A 17,436-nucleotide genomic window follows, 5' to 3' on the forward strand; every position below is an offset into this window, starting at 1 on the left:
CTCAAGCATTCCAAAATGGAGGCATTGAGGGCTATTAGCTGTAGCAGAATCATTTACCCCTTTATTGGTCAAGTCAGGAGATGAACCCTAATTCAGTGCACAATATAAAGTGGCATGTCTGGGGTATCACCAGATAAATCTTAGGATGTAGCATGAACTACGTAGAGCTATCTTCATGCTAAACACTAAAGGCAGCAGATAATGTACAGAGCTAAGCAATCCCAATCAGTTGGATTACAAAGTTTTACTCTAACTACATCCAGTGAAGAATAGTGGTAGGCAACCAGGCAATAGAAAGACATTCAAATGTTTAACAATTTAAAAGATGAATTTTGAATGAGCCATGTATCTTAAGAGTTATATTGTGTCTTTATCTTTCCAGCTCTTCTGCACAAGTAATTGCTGAGTTCACCAAAAGGTTACTTGACGGGGAGCTCCCTACTTTAGTTTCAACAGAACCAACCCCTGCTCTAAAGGGGGCTTTCATCTTTGTCTGTCGTCAGATGTACAATACTTGTGAGGGTCTAGAGGTACTGATGCCTTACAGCTTACATGAAGCCATCTCTAAAGCATGGAAAAAGGTAATGATTACAAATAGAGCATTAATAGCTGCAACACAGCTTTTTTCACTATTGTCTAACCCTTTAAAAAAATGTTTAGGCATTATGAAAAATCTTTCAGAGATAAGCTAATGATTGAACTGAGGGAATCTTTATTCATTAAGTGTACTAATTATATTTCTCTGTGCAAATTAATGCCCTTGGAAAAATACATCATCCAGAAACTATTGTGAAATTATAAACCAGGCAAACAAAACAATTAAATTAGCCAACGGAAATAATTGATGTGAGTGTATAATGCTCACATTACTTGTGCAGGTCATGCCAGGTGCTATTTTGGCCTATGCTCTGCATGCAACTGCAGAAGCATCGCTACGTAGAGGCTGTTTTCTCAGAGGAAAAGATGGCTCTGGAAGCCTGTACCAAAAGTATACACAGTCAGCACTTTGATATCCATCAATGATTAATTTGATTTAACTCTAGCGGTGCCATTTTTGATCTCACCACTGCAGTTAGGACCATTTCTTCATCTTGTCTACCTGAATATGAGTTCAGCAGCAGGAAGGAACCTTGCAACGTTGAAAGGAATGATCAATCACTTTCACTTTAATTGCTAATTGATTTCTACTGGCTCTTGCTGAATTGATAAAGGTGTTTGGAGATTTGTACTGCTATTTAAATTTAACATCTTCAGGTAGTGCAGTGGCACATGCTGAAAATCTTTGTTCGCACTTCAAGAGTTTTGTTCACAACACTTGCTCCCAGATTTCAACGCAATGCTTTGTGTCACTCTTGACTTGCACCATGAAATGGAGAATGAGCAGTTGCAACGCAAAGGAGGACAAACTGACTAAGGAGGAAAGATGAGAATGTAGAGAAGGGCTGTCAGCATGGAGCCTTATCTACCTAGGCTCTTAAGGGGACATTTCTCCTATCTCAACCTCAGTGATAAACACTGTGTAATATTTGCTTTTACTTAGTAAGTCCTTACAGAAATATGTCTGCAGTTTCAGAGCAAAGTAAGAAAGTCATTTGCCAGTGGCTGTCAAGGTGAGCTTAGCCAATTTCTTCTATGCTCCTGTCTCCTTCCAGGCTGGAGCTGGTGACATCTCTAACTAACTTTTTACAGTTTGCTGTTTGCTGTTATATTGTGGAAGTCACTGACACTGGCCTTTGCAGTAACAGGAAATGTGTTGCATTCTTTCCAAAGAGCAGCAAATAGAATGAACACACTGCCTTGCCAGTATTGCAGTTTTGTTCCAGATCTGTGCCTACTTCTTCAGGCAGGCTTCAGGGCCCTCCCCACCTGCTTGGTCATTGCTAGTGGACGTTAGTTGCTCTGTAAAGACATTACCCTTCCCGAGTGCTGGGTCGGCTGTTGTGGCTGGTATTTTTAATTCGAAATATTTTGAAGTTACTGAGAGGGTGCCTCACAATTGAGGCACTTTTACCCCTTTTCCCTTACCTGGAACAGCAGGCTCAAGTTCCTTCTGTGGTGAATGGCATCTTATTGGCCATCAGATTTAAGAGCCTGCCCACTGTCCTTAATTGAATGGCAATTGTATGTCCTCTGATCACTGATTAGCCAATTCAGGGAAAATGATTTCCTAGTTCCTTCACAGTGCAGAGTTGGAAACCTATTTTAACCCAATCTCTGGTCCTGAGCAAAAACCAAATCCTGCCTTGCAATGCACCAGGAAGGGGTAAGGTTATCTGGATCCTTTCTTCAAGGAAACACTGCTTAGATTAAATATTTGAGAATTGATCAGTGAGGCAAGTATAGGGATCCAAAGATAGAAGGACCCATAGCCTTTGCCCTTATCCAACAGGAAGATATTCTTGTAGCCTCTGTGGCTGAGGAGGAGATTTGGCATGTCTGCCGAGACACTCACCAACTCTTACAGGTGTACCACAGAAAGCATTCTTTCTGGTTGTATCACAGCTTAGTAGCGCTCCTTCTCTGCCCAAGACTGCAAGAAACTACAAAGGGTTGTGAACGAAGCCCTGTCCATCACTCAAACCAGCCTTCCACGCATTTGGATCACTGCCCCTTCATGAGGTGAATGACTCACCTGATGAAGGGGCATCACTCGGAAAACTCATGCTACCAAATAAATCCGTTAGACTTTAACCTGGTGTTGAGAGACTTCTTACTGTTCCTTCCCTATGTATTGAATGCTTTGTCTGTATAGCACACAAAAACAATAATTTTCACTGTTTACTAATACATGTGACAATAGTAAATCAAATCCAAGAGTGGGTTCTGCAAGGAGGATTAACATGCTGATCATAACACTGGTGCAGGTGGCCGTTAAAGTCGGGGGAGTGAAAGGAATGTTACTGGCAGGAAACTGTATTGTTAGGTGAGTAAATACTGCTCTCTGCAGCTGAGTGGATGAGTCACCAAAGGCCGTGTTGTCTATCTTGTGCCAGGCTTAAGGACATTATCTGATGGCTAAGAACATAGAACATTACAGTGCAGAACAGGCCCTTCGGCCCACGATGTTGCGCCGACCAGCTAAAAAGCAATGACCCTCTAACCTAAACCGATCCCTTTCCATCCATAAACCTATCCACGGATCTCTTAAACGCCCCCAAACTAGGTGCATTAACAACTGCAGCAGGCAGGGCATTCCAATCCCTCACCACCCTCTGGGTAAAGAACCTACCTCTGACATCCGTCCTATAACTACCACCCCTTAATTTAAAGCTATGCCCCCTCGTGCTAGCTTTCTCCATCCGAGGAAAAAGGCTATCACTGTCCACCCTATCTAAACCTCTAATCATCCTATATGTTTCAATAAGGTCCCCTCTTAGCCGCCTTCTTTCTAATGAAAACAACCTCAAATCCCTAAAGAGGAACTAAAGAGGAACTTGGAGTGGGAGAAAAAAGGTCTAGATGCTGTGGTCCAGGTTGGTACCAACAACACAGGTAGGGAAGGGGGAGGATGTAAGAGTAATGTTATTTGACTAGTAATTCAGAGACTTAAGCTAATACTCTGGGAAGGGTATTCACATCCCGCCTGTTAGCTAGTGGAATTTAAATTCAATTAATAAATCTAAAGCTTATGAGACCATTGTCAACTTTTATTCAAATAAAAACCCTTTGGGAAAGGAAATCTGCTGTCCTTACCTGGCAGGCCTACATGTGACTGTAGACTATGTTGTTAACTCATGTAAAATCCAGTGGTTGACCTTCCTGCCACTTGCCTGTCCACCCCTGATATGTCTGAAATTTTATAGGGGTTGCAGGCAGGGAGGCAATAGGCTGCCCACCCTTGGCCTATTGAGGGCCTCGAAGGGCCAACTGATGGCCATTTAAGGACTCATCCTACTATATTGGTATTTTAACCATGATGGGGTCAATCCAACACATTTGGGAAAGTTGGCAGCGTCAACTGCACATGATTGTGTTGGATGATGAGGTGTATGGGAGGAATTTCCTTTGCAGGTCCTCTGAGCCTACTGGATGTACACCCTGCCCCCATCCCAAGATCATCCTCTGCTTGAACCCTCCTACCTCACTGAGACCCCTGACTTACCTGGGATCCTCAGTGTGGCAGAAATGCTTCTAGGGGATAGATAGCATGGATAGCATGAAGCACTGAGACTATCAGGTGTGCATCTCGAGCAGAAGTGGAAGATATTTTGTAACATCCTCTGCCTAGAGAAGCCATCATCTGTACATCGAGAGCTGAAATAAACATAATTAATCGTAGTCTCCACCCATAAAAGGCAACAGTGAGCAGGTCAGCTTGCCCTACAGTTACAATTGAGGCCAAGCGCCCTGTACGTACTGCTTTTGCTGTGAATTCACTTGGAGGTGAACTTCTTTCACTAGACAAGAAGACCATGGACATGGAGTGTTTTGTGATAAGAAAGAAATGCCAGAGACATCAGCAAGCAGTGTACCAGGATCTCTCGTAAGAAACTGCTGGTGAGAGCTGCTCTGGAGAGTTCACAACAGAACAGAGTGGAGTGCCAGGGCCTCCAGTGAACAGCCTACAAAGAAGAAACTAAAATCAGAAACAAAGCAGATTATATAAAGGATAAAGTTTAAAGATGATATCTTGAATTATGGTTTTGTTAATTGTGCCAATGTAAGTCAGGATGCAAAGCCCACACGTGTTGTATGTGGGCAAATACTGGCGAATGAGAGTTTAAAACTCAAAACTGCAGTCATTTGAAGACTGAGCATAGCAATCTTGAGAACAAACCTTCGGTTTTTTTTCAAAGGATGCAACAAGATCTGAAATAATCAACCCAAGTTCTCGGTTAAAAAAAATTAATATTGAATGACAAATCATAATTAGCCCCTTAGATGATAACTTACAATGTAGCTAAAGAGAAAATGCCCCACTGTTGCAGAGAGATTAATTCTTCCTGCAGCATTAGACTTGGCTTGTATGGTCCTCGATGAGAGGTCAGCTGATAAACTAAAATGCATCCCACTTAGTGATAATACAGAAGCTTGTCAACTTAATGATATTGCTGAGAATTTAGAACTGCAGCTTATTTCTCGTTTAAAGTTAGCACGGGAGTTCACAATGCAGCTGGATTAAAATACAGACATTACAGATGGTGCAACCTTGCTAGTTTACATTAGACATGTTAGGCACAATGAACTTTTTGATATACTGTGCTGTTTGATATTACCAACCAACAAAACTGGTGCACAGATCTTTGAAGCATTAAATAATCATGTGGTTGGAAAGTGCGGGCTTGACTGGGTTAATTTCAGAGGAATCACAAGCGATGGGGTAGCCAACATGACTGGGAAAAATAGTGAAGTTAAACCATAAGACATAAGAGCAAAATTAGGCCACTCGACCCATCATGGCTGATATTTTTCTCATTCCCTTTATCTTGCCTTTTCCCCATAACCCCGATCCCCTTATTAATCAAGAACCCATCTATCTGTGTCATATAGACACTCAATGACCTGGCCTCCACAGCCTTCTGTGGCAAAGATTTCCACAGATTCATCATTCTCTGGCTGATGAAATTCTTCCTTATCTCTGTTTTAAAGGATCATCCCTTCAGTCTGAGATTGTGCCCTCTGGTTCTAATTTTCCCTACTAGTGGAAACATCCTCTCCATGTCCACTCTATCCAGGCCTTGCAGTATCCTGTAAGTTTCAATAAGATCTCCTCCACACCCTTCTACATTCCAATGAATACAGACTCAGAGTCCTCAACCATTCCTCAAACGATAGCTCTTCGTTCCAGGGATCATTCTTATGAACCTCCCCTGTACCCTTTCCACGGCCAGCACATCCTTTCCTTAGATAAGGGGCCCAAAACTGCTCACAATATTCCAAATGGGGTCTAACCAGAGCTTTATACAGCCTCAGAAGTACATGCCTGCTCTTGTATTCTAGCCCTCTCAACATGAATGCTAACATTACATTTGCCTTCCTAACTGCCGACTGAACCTGTGTGTTAACTTAAGAGAACCTAGAACAAGAACTCTGAAGTCCCTTTGTGTTTCTGATTTCCTAAGTGTTTCTCTATTTAGAAAATAGTCTATGCCTCCATTCCTCCTTCCAAAGTGCAGAACCTCGCACTTTTTCACATTGAAATCCGTCTGCCACTTCTTTGCCCACTCTCCTAACCTGCCCAAATTCTTCTGCAGCCCCATGTTTCCTCAATGCTACCTGTCCTTCTACATATCTTTGTATCATCTGCAAACTTAGCATCACTGCCTTCAGTTCCTCGTTCCAAATCGTTCATGTATACTGTGAAAAATTGTGGTCCCAGCACCAACCCCTGAGGCACACCAGTAGTTATTGGCTGCCATCCTGAAAAAGAGCCCTTTATCCCCACTCCCTGCGTTCTGCCAGTCAGCCAATCCTCTATCCATGCCAGGATCTTACCCTTCCCACATGGGTTCTTAATTTATTTAACAGTCTCCAATGCGGCACCTTGTCAAAGGCTTCCTAGAAATCTAAATAAATCCCAAGATTTATCAGTCATGGCTTGAAGAAGCTGTGCTGACTCAGTCCTATTTTATCTTGCACTTCCAAGTTTGCAGTGATCTCATCTTTAATAATGGACTCTCAAATCTTGCCAATGATTAAAGTCAGGCTAACCAGCCTATAATTTCCCACCTGTTGCCTCCCTCCCTTATTCAGTGGTGTTACATTAAATACTTTCCAGTCCTCTGGTTCCCTCCCTGCCTCCAATGATTCCTCAAAGATCAGCAGCAATGCCTCCACAATTTCTTCAGTATCGTTTTTCGAATCCTGGGGTGTAGTCCATCCAACCCAGCTGATTTATTCACTTTCAGATCTTCCAGTTTCCCCACAACCTTCTCCTTAGTGATGGCCACGAGATTCATCTGTGCCCCCTGATTCTCCTGGAACTCTGGCACGCCACTGCTGTCTTCCACCGTGAAGACTGATTCAAAGTAACTATTCAGCTCCTCTGCCATTTCTTTGTTACCTATTATTACTTCTCCGGCTTCGTTTTTCAGTGGTCAAATGGCTATTTTTGCTTCTCTTACCTTTTATATATTGAAAAAAACTCCTCCTACCTTTTATATTACTAGCTAGCTTACACTCATGTTTCATCTTCTCCCCACTTATTGCTTTTTTACTTGTCCTCTGCTCACTTTCAAAGGCTTCCCAATCCTTTGGCTTCCTACTAATCCTTGCCACTTTGTATGCTTTTTCTTTTCCTTTCATGCTGTCCTTGACTTCCCTTGTCAGTCATGTGCTTCCCTTAGCATGTTTTCTCACCCTTGGGATAAATTTCTATTGTCCCTCCCGAATAACCGTCGGAAACTCCTGTCATTGCTGTTCCACTGTCTTCCCTGCTAGGCTCCCTTTCTAATCAACTCTGGCCAGCTCCCCCCTCGTGTCTTTGTAATTACCTTTATTTAATTATAGTACTGTTACATCTGATTCCAGCTTCTCCCCCTCAAATTGCAGGGTAACTTCTGTCATATTGTGGTCATTGCCCTCTAAGGGTTCCTTCACCAAGTTCCCTAATCAAGTCTGCCTCATTACACATCACCAAATCCAGAATTGTGTGTTCCCTAGTAGGCTCTGTCACAAGCTGCTCCAAAAAAAAATCTCTTAGACATTCCACAAATTCCTTTTCTTGGGATCCACTATCTATCTGATTTTCCCTGTCCACCTGCATATTGAAGTCCCCATGATTATTGTAATATTGCCTTTTTTATATGCTTTTTCTATTTCCTGATTTCTGCCCCTTATCCTGACTACTGCTAGGAGACCTGTAAGTAACTCCCATCAGAATCTTTTTATCTTTGCGATTCGTCAACCCTCCCCATAGAGATTCTATGCCTTCTGATCTATATCACTTCTTGCTATTGATTTAACTTCATTCCTTACTAACAATGCAACCCCACCCCCTTTGCCCATCTGCCTGTCCTTTCGATAGAACATGTATCCTTGGATATTTAGATCTCAGCCCTGATCCTTTTGCAACCATGTCTCTACGATGCCCACAACATTGTACCGGTCAATTTCAATTTGCGCAACAAGCTCATTTACCTTGTTCCATATACTGTATGCATTTAGGTACAACATCCTCAGTCCTGCATTTACCACCACCTTTTTCATACTTATCACAGTTATAATAAGGATTAAGGAAGCAGTTGGTCAGGACATTGTATGGAATAATTGCTTTATTCACCGCAAGGCATTGGCGTTGAAAAGACTTCTGTACAATCTTTTAAGTGGTGTTTGAAGGAACTGTGAAAGTCGTGAATTTCATTAAATGCAACGCACTCAAACCAGGCTTTTTCAGTCTCTGTGTTCTGAAATGGGGGCCAAGCCCATTTATTATTCCACGCAGAGGTATATTGGCTGTCAAGGAGTCGAATGTTGGCAAAGTTTACGAACCGAGGTATGAAATCCATGCTATCCTTGAGAATCGTCCTCTCTGGTTGATTTGTTTGGTGTTGAAAGTTGGATGCTGACATAAATCTTACCTTGCAGACATCTGCAAGGCTGGCACAGTTAGTACTGCTACCTCACAGTGCCAGGGAGCCTGGTTCAATTCCCGGCTCGGCTCACTGTATGGAGTTTGCATGTTCTCCCCGTGACTGTATGGGTTTCCTCCGTGTGCTCCTGTTTCCTCCCACAGTCCAAAAGACCATGCTAAATTCTCCCTCAGCGTACCCGAACAGGCACCGGAGTGTGACAACTGGGGGATTTTCACAGTAACTTCATTGCAGTGTTTATGTAAGCCTACTTGTGACATTAATAAATAAAAAAACATCTTTTCAACTCTGAACCAACAGTACCTAAAATTGGAAGGAAAAGATTATTGTTTTTGGCACTGGGAACAAATGGATGCTTTCCACAAGTCATTAAAAGTTTAGTAAGTGCGAGTAAAAAGCCAAAACTACAATATGTTCCCTAAACTGCTACGGCACATCAGAGAAAACAGTGTTAGTAAGGGAACTGTCAATAGACTGACAAGCTATATTTAATCGCATCTGGCTGCGCTGATTGACGGCTTTTGTCACTATTTTTCAGAGGAGAAGTTTCAGGTTCTGAAATAGAAGAAGTGGGTGAAAAATCCCTTTGAGTTTGAGAGCGCAGAGTCAGTTATTAAGTTACAGTTGACTCCAAATGAAGAGATTGAGCTGCTAAACCTGACCTTGTTAAAAACACACCATAGGTCCACGAGGTTGTCATCATTTTGAATCAGCATCTCCCAGGAGTATCCAGTGCTGATTAAAACAAGCATTTTGGTGCTATTCAGTTCATGATGACTGACATGAGCAAGGTGGGATTTTACATTCCCACAAAGGTGAAGACAGCACAAAGGAACCATCTGAATTCTACACCTGATGTGCATTTTGCCTTCTCATCCTGTAAACAGGATCGAAATGAGATTGTGATTACCAAGTAGGTTCACTTGTCATATTAAAGGAGGATGGTGTGGGTCCCAATTGTTGGCCAATTGGCAAAATGGCTTCTGGAAAAACAGTTTGAAAAACACTGGTATAATGACCTTGGTGATTTTATTTCAAGTTGTAAAAATATTCATGTAGTTCTTAAAACGAATACAGCTTTTTTTATTTTCTGGACAGCTGAGTATTTGCCCATATTTTTCATTTGATGTTGAGTATGACTTCATATTCAAATATATTTTATGCACTCTATCATTTTTTAAGACATGGATTAGACAAAATCTTTATGTAATTACGTAATTTTCATAACTCGATTTTAATTTTTTTGTGAACTAGGCCTGTTTACTTTCTGAGCGAATACCTACTCCAATAGCAGGAAGTGAATCAGATTCTTCAGCTGCTCAGGAATTACAAAATACGTAGGTGTACCTGCATTGTTGCTTTGCAATTGTGTGTGATCATGCTGGTTGACAACAATGGGCTAGATTTAATACAGCCCATTGCAGAGGGAACATGGCATCTGGTCTCATTTAATTGTGGAAGATGCCTCACATCAGTCCCCTGGCAGTGGCAAAACCTCTCTTAAGTCCTGTGAAAGGGCAGAAGGGGCTGACGTAGGATTCACAGGCCAACAAATGAGCCGGTTGACACTCAATATCCTTTACATTACAATTTAATATTGGCTCAGGGATTAAAGTTCCTTGGAAAGCTGCCCAGCAAACCCTGTCAGATTTGCTCGCTGCCGCCTTCATTATCAGTCACTCTGTCAGATCCCTCACATTGGGCACATTGGACAGGAATGTGGGTTCTAAAAGCCGCTTTGCTGCCCTTGGCTCTGACCTACTTTGCCCCTTGCCTTCCTTCTGTGACCATACCTCCTTTCCTCACAATCTCTTACCTGCCTTCATTCACCTTTATTCTAGGATGACATGATAAGTCTGAGATTTTGATGGGCATAATGCTACTTAATAATAACTGCCATTTCTTCCACTGGTGTTGGCAACATGAGGAGCTGGCACCAGGCAGAGCTTTCACCACTGGGAATCACAATCATTGGAAAGGCCCCCAGTGGCCATGTAGGTGCTTGTAAGGCGCTTGATTCCATTTGGGCTCCTTCACAGAACTGATGGGGGCTGTCCAACCAATGAGCGAAAGTATAATCCTGACATAATCCTGGCCAATGATTTTGAAGCTCCTGCTTGTGACTCAGGATAGGCAAAAATTGGGATACATTAGATGAGAGGTTGGGTAAAAGCCACTGCATTGAGTTGAATGTGTAACCCAGGTATTTCTAAACTCTGCCTCACTTTAATTTGTCAGAACTGATCCTGTTCAAAAACAAATGAAGTGTTGTCAGGCCAGCAGGCTGAAGTGGTAATATCAGATATGAGCCTTTCTCCTGGATGAGAACATCTGAAAGATTTTTCTTCTGGTTATGTAAATAAGAAGAAAGGCCAAAGCTTTGGAGGCCCATAGATTTCTTATGGGGGTTGGGAGAGTACTCGCCTTGTCCCACAAGGCTTCTTCACCAAATTTTAAAACTAAAGTGTCCTTCCTAACATCTTTTGGCCACTCTTCTAACTTGCCAGGTGTTGAATTTAATATTGTGTACTTCATTTCCATCTTCATTTACTGAACAGTAAAATTTGGCTGGATTTCATGGATGATAGTGAAGATGAAAATCGTATGTATTTATGACCACAAAAAAATCCTGTTTTATATATAATTTTCCTTACCTTGAAAAGATATATCCTGCTTTGGATTCCAAAGGATTATTTCAGCACAAAACATTTTTTTAAGACACAAAAAAACGTATGTTTGTGAGACTGGATGAATCATAGAGAAAGCCAGTCTTACAAATAGTGAAGTTGTTTCAAAAAAAAAGTTTACAAATTCATGTCATACATACTTGTATAAGTCAATTTTATGATTTTTTGGCCTAAAAATCCTCATTTAAAAGTTGACCCTACTTTTTCAGGGATCAGAGCCCAAGTATAACCTCCACAATCCATCAAATATCTGCATTAATTATTCATTAAAATAGTTACACGTACCAAAGTTCCTCCAGTTCATTCTTGTCAATTAATGTGGATAGAACGGCAGTTGATTTTGAATTTTGTGGCAAGAAACTAACAAGTCAGAAAAGAGTAATAAACAATACAGATGGAAGCGGATGTAGGGATCATCTCATAAATGGACTCTCGGTCTTGTATCCTCAGTCACCGCCTTCAGCCTTTTGGGGATGGAAGCAGCCGGTCTTGCCAATCGAGCCCTTACAAATGTCGAAGGAGAGGAATTGCTCTGCAGTAAAGTTTAGGACAAGGACTGGGAACTATCAGCGTGAGCCATCAATGTCCCATTATTTTCCTTGACCCCTGAGCAGCATTAAAACCACGGGATAAGCCAATGATGCTGGTTCCTTTCTCCGAATGTGAGGGTTGGTGGTCAGGTGTGGGGAAGGTTCCTTAATAAAACCACAGTGAGAGGGGGAGTAACAGCTGGTATGGGCTACATTTCCTCCATTACCTTATGATTCTTTTGTACTATGTTAGGTGTATCAAGTGAATATGTGTTAGTTCAACATACGCGCCTCAAAAACATTCCTTGCAAAGAAGTCAACTCCTTAACATTCTGTCTAAAAATTGATAACAGAAATTTGATTTTTATACGAGTATAACATGTTGTTTTACTGTTTTTCACTTTCTTGTCTTTCATACTACAATGTCATTAGAAAGGATCCTAATTTTGGTATATTATTGTAATCATTATTGTATAAATTATCATCATTTCTTAGGTATCATAAAAAATGAAACCCTGTAACTTTTTTGTCAGGATGATCTTGGAAGAAATGCTGCTGGACAATCTGCTAAACTTTGCTGCGACTCCAAAAGGGTTGTTACTTCTGCAGCAAACAGGAGCACTCAACGAGTGTGTGGTTTTCATGTTCAGCAGATTCACTAAAAAGTTGCAGGTATGTGTAAAACATCTTTTGAGAATGAGGGGATGTATATTTTGTCCCTTTTACAATTATCTCTTATTTTTTCAGTTCCTAATTTGTGTCTAGGACTCTGGACTGTTATCCATTGATCATTCTTTCCGTATCATCCATTAATAGCCTTGACCATGGAACTGTATTTCTTCTTGTCCTTCTTAACCATTACAGCACTTGACACGTTTGACAACTCCGTCTTTTTATATGATTCCTTCTGCTTTGTCCATCTGTGGAACCATCCTTATGTCTTTGCATTGCTTTCTGACCCATTATAGCTTGGTTTCTTCGCCTTACCTGCTTGGTCAATTCAAAAGAGCTCCAAGAGTCCATCTTTGGCGTTCACCACTAAAGACTTCCCAATGTCATTATCCTGAGTTCTGTATGTAGTGGATACTGAAAGCGTGTATGAGTGAGTGGGGATAGGATAAAGTGGTTGTGTAATGTAAGGAAGGTTAGAGGGTAAGGGAAGGATAACCAAGTATGAGGGTGGGCAAGGGAGTGAGATAGATAGCAGAGGTAGGCAGCCTCACATTTATCTCCAGAAATGAGCAAGTGACCAAGGTGGACATTTTAACCCGGTCACTTTGGCATCCATTCGTTTCTGTTTCAACTTCCATCCCTGACTCAAGATTGTTGCAGGAGGCATCCTCGGCTCCTGCCCTTTCCCACGACCTGCTGTTAAGATTCTATGGTGGCCACTGCCGGTCAGGAGGCTGAATTGTTACATTGCGAAATCCCTGACTTCAGATTCCTGCCTCTAAAACAAAAATTCATCCCGTAATCTAGGCTGACAGACCAGTGCATGGCTGACACCTTAGTGCAGAATTGACAGACACCTGAATAATAGCTTTCAGGTGAGAAATTAACCTATAACTCCACCTGCCTGTCTGGTGGTTCAGATGATTGCAATGTCCAGAAGAGCAGATAATTTCCGCACTGAGCTGTCCACCATCTATTTATCTCAGCCAACACCAAAAAATTTGTAATCCTGCATTTATCACATTACTGTTTGAGATATACAGGTGTGAGAAATGGCAATCTCTTTTTTTAATATAACAATGGTAATTCATTCGTGTAATTCATTTGCAGAAAATCTGAAATGTGATTAGCTACTCTGCAGCCTATTTTTTTATTTTAATTAATGTTCATTTATAAGGACAAATGAGAGGTTCTTATGTTGTTTTTAGTTCAATTTTTTTTCTGCCTGGCAAATTTAATCTTGAGACTTTAGTTTTTTAGGCAGTCGGAGACAATTTAGTGATGTAACTCTGGAAATATTTATCACGTAACTAAAGTTATACTTAATAAAGCTAGACAGCAAAGCAACTTTACCGGCTCAACATGGTTCTTGCTTCCTGATTCAGTCTAGGGCATGAGGCAACATGGAGTCTCAAACTGTTGTACACACGAGAGCAGGCCCTGATGGCTTAAGATGCATGATCACTTTCTAATTCGTTTATTGATGGTAATTAGTCATCTACTAAAATAATTTCCTATTGTCTCCTGACTGACCATCTATGGTGTTAGTCCCTCATTAAAGCTTTTTTGTTATTTCATTAAATTTGACCACTTCTAAGATAATGGCGGGCTTTAGGATAACTTTGATGTCTGCTTATCTGTGATACGAGAGCATACTATAGAGTCATAGAAGTTTACAGCATAGAAACAAGCTCTCCGGCCCAACTTGTCCATGCCACTCTTTTTTTAAACCCCGAAGCTAGCCCCAATTGTCCCATATCCCTCTAACTACATGTAGTTAGTTACCCATGTAACTGTCTAAATGCTTTTTAAAAGACAAAATTGTACCTGCCTCTACGACCACCTTTGGCAGCTTGTTCTAGACACTCAGCACCCTCTGTGTGAAAAAATTGCCCCTCTGAGGCACTTTTGTATCTCTCCCCTCTCATCTTAAACCTATGCCCTCTAGTTTTAGACTCCCCTACCTTTGGGAAAAGATATTGACTATCTAGCTGATCGAGATGCCCCTCATTATTTTATAGACCTCTATAACATTACCCCTTAGCCTTCTACCGTCCAGAGAAATAAGTCCCAGTCTATCCAGCCTCTCCTTTTAACTCAAACCATCAAGTCCTGGTAGCATCCTGTAAATCTAGTAAATGATATTTAATTCTCATGATCAACGCTGAAGTCACATTATAGGTATTAATATTGTATGCACTGTAGAACTCTCATTAAGACAGCCCCTTATCAGGATATTTTAGTTGAGAGTATTGCTTTGCCATTATATGGTTTCGTTGTATCAGCCAAAACAGCTGTGCTGTGGGGCTCTCACTGGATGGGCGTAGAGATGCATTGGGCACTGGGTGCAATGAGGACTTGAAGACCAAGAACTTTACTGGTCTCAAGAATATTATCAGCACCAGGATGCCATGCCACGGAAGGTGGAGGGCAAGTCATATGGGCTAAATGTCCCCGTTTCAAGATGAGTGTCTCTGTGTGCTGTTGCAGGACGTCACTGCCAAGCATAATATCTTGATATCCAGGGATAGGAAGAGGAGGCTATTCTGCTTGACTAGTAAGGTCTGAGGTACTTGCCCGAGTCAATGGGCTTGATGTTGTATACTGCACCTGGCATTCAATGATCTTCTGCAGTCAGCAATGATAAGTGCAAAGATGACATGGAACTGTGTGTACAGGTGTTTTCGGGTGTCTGACTACAGATGGTGTGTGTGTCAACTCGCACTGAAGTCTGTCCTACCAAGGCTGGACTCATAGTAGGCCACAACGTGTTGGAAGAAGAGTTGTTATAGTGAAATGGCATGCTAAATGCCCTTGTGGGGGGAGGAGCCATCTAGAATGTTCTCAAGGATGATGGAACATCAATAAGTCTTTTCATTCAGTGTAACGAGAAGACAAGTAACAATAATGAGGAGTGTCATCTAACTGCTGGGGGTGTCTCCAGTTTGCTGCTCCTGACTAGGAACGAGAATGGGCACACATGGCACAGTGATTAGTGCTGCTGCTTCACAGAGCCAGGGACTTGGGTTCAATTCCGGCCTAGGCTGTGAAGTTTGCACATTCTGTTTATGTCTGCATGAGTTTTTCTGCATGTTCCAGTTTCCTCCCACAGTCCAAAGATGTGCGGGTTACTTAAATTGGACATGGAAAATTGCCCCTTAGTGTCAGGAGGATTAGCGAGGTGATGACATGCTGTTAAGGGGATAGGGCTTAGTTGGGATTGTTTTAATGCAGGCTTGATGGACCAAATGGCCGCCTCCTGCATTGTAGGGATTCTGTGATGCTCTGGAGTCAGATTGCCACTTTACTAGCTCACTGCCCCGTATCTGGTGTGACAGAACTGTGGGATGAAGGTAAGTTGTGCTGTGGGTGCAGAAGAGTTCACAGGCCCCGCTTATCAGCCAGAATGCCCATTGAAGCTCCAATGCAGATGTCCCCACGCAGCATCTCTCAGCGTTGTTTCAGCAGGACACCTATCATGTAAAATGATATGGTGATTGAATTCACTGATGTTCTGTCTCCTTGCTGTAAATGAGCCAACCACACTAGCTGCAGGTGGCCCCATCAGGCCCCCAGAGGACTTTGCTCCTGCATTTGCATCACTTTGTCTTTTGATACCATACAGTAACGCAGATACTCTCAAGTTGGTAGGCACTTCCACAAATAGTGCACAGTAGTGAGGGCACATCACATTTGCCTGAAGAGACAGAGACAGACAAGTCGCAGGACACCAACAGTGGGAGCACTATTGGAGGTCAGGACCATGTTGAGTTTGAAGCAAATGACGAGCCTCTGGAGATATTCATCAGGTGGCAGTTGTCATATGTCCAGCGGGATGTGTGGCAGAGATTCATGAGGATCTGTATGCCATGGCATCTGTCATTGAGAGGTCTGTGAGCATCAAGCTCACATCATTCTCATCTGTTAGAATGGCGACTCTGGTGGAGAAGCAGCTTCGGGGACACCCTCACATCTTTGAAGAGTTGCCTCACACTTGCAAGCCAGCACAACTGCTAGGACCTCTGAAGGTCACTGATGATGAGGCACCTCGGCTCTCTGCTAAATGTCCGTCCATCAGTGCTGAACAGGGACGTTCGAATGCACCTCATGCCAGTGGAGGCGTTGCCTGTAGTTTTGTGGGTCCCCTTAAGGGTGCTCTGAAACAGGGCAGCAGCTCCTCCACCCCCTTTGCTTGTGACACTGCATCTGATGATAATGTGATATTCCTTCCCAGCTGAAACTAATTCAGGTTCCGATAGCCACAGGACACCCACCTAGGCAATCACTGCAGCCATGATAGCAAAGTCAGCATGCTGCCTCCAATATTGCTGCCAGCACATTGGGGGCACCAAGATGCAGCACTGCAGACATGCACCCCAAAAGCACAACAGGGCCATATCACAGATGACATTATTTGCATTCACTACTTCAGCTTTTCTGTTAGGTTTGGAATGTTTGTGTGCTCTTTTTATGTTAATATGAAGTCACATAAACATTTTCTGAGTTGGCTGCATGCTTTGTACATTGGCCAGAGGTTGCACGGGTTTCTAAGTGGAGGACTTGGTGTGGTGCAGAATTTCTGAGTTAAGCTCTAAAGGACGGCTTTATTGTGAGTGAGACATGGCCATTGAGTTCAGCCAGCCTCCATGTCATGGCTGCTTAGTTGAAGGATTTGTGGATCAATGCATTGCTCATATCGCTGGCCCCCTGAATGTTCCTATCATCTGCCTCGAAGTCCTCAGTCTGTGCGTTTCTAGCCTTGTCCTTCAATCCATCGCTGGAGTAATCCTCTCTGGCCACTGGTCCTGCCTTGTTCTCCTCAGCCAATTTGTTAGAACAAGATTGTGCAGGGCAGAGCACATAACAACTATGAGGAGACACAGTCTGGCAAATATTACGATGAAGCCCTGGCTCAGTCAAGGCATCAGAAGTACATCTTGAGCAACTTGATGGTCCTCTCCACTACCAGAAGGTAAAGTCGCACGGGATCAGAGGTGAATTGGAAAGGTGGATACA

At 42.4% G+C, this 17,436-nt stretch overlaps 1 protein-coding gene across 10 annotated transcripts in view; it reads left to right on the forward strand.

The window, feature by feature from the left end:
- The window catches only part of tbc1d32 (TBC1 domain family, member 32), a 292,534-nt gene that overhangs the window by 107,663 nt on the left and 167,435 nt on the right, over positions 1 to 17,436 (forward strand). For all 10 annotated transcript variants that reach the window (XR_013887018.1, XR_013887019.1, XR_013887020.1 and 7 more), the window contains 3 exons: positions 383 to 581; positions 9,786 to 9,868; positions 12,282 to 12,420. Coding sequence is in view for 7 of the 10 variants with exons in the window: in XM_080192537.1 (XP_080048663.1) it covers positions 383 to 581; positions 9,786 to 9,868; positions 12,282 to 12,420 (421 nt within the window). In the remaining 3 variants the exon portion in view is untranslated. The remainder of the gene's footprint in view (positions 1 to 382; positions 582 to 9,785; positions 9,869 to 12,281; positions 12,421 to 17,436) is intronic.

Source organism: Carcharhinus amblyrhynchos, chromosome 7, assembly GCF_965287045.1.
Source record: "Carcharhinus amblyrhynchos chromosome 7, sCarAmb.v2.hapA, whole genome shotgun sequence".
Classification (NCBI taxonomy): domain Eukaryota; kingdom Metazoa; phylum Chordata; class Chondrichthyes; order Carcharhiniformes; family Carcharhinidae; genus Carcharhinus; species Carcharhinus amblyrhynchos.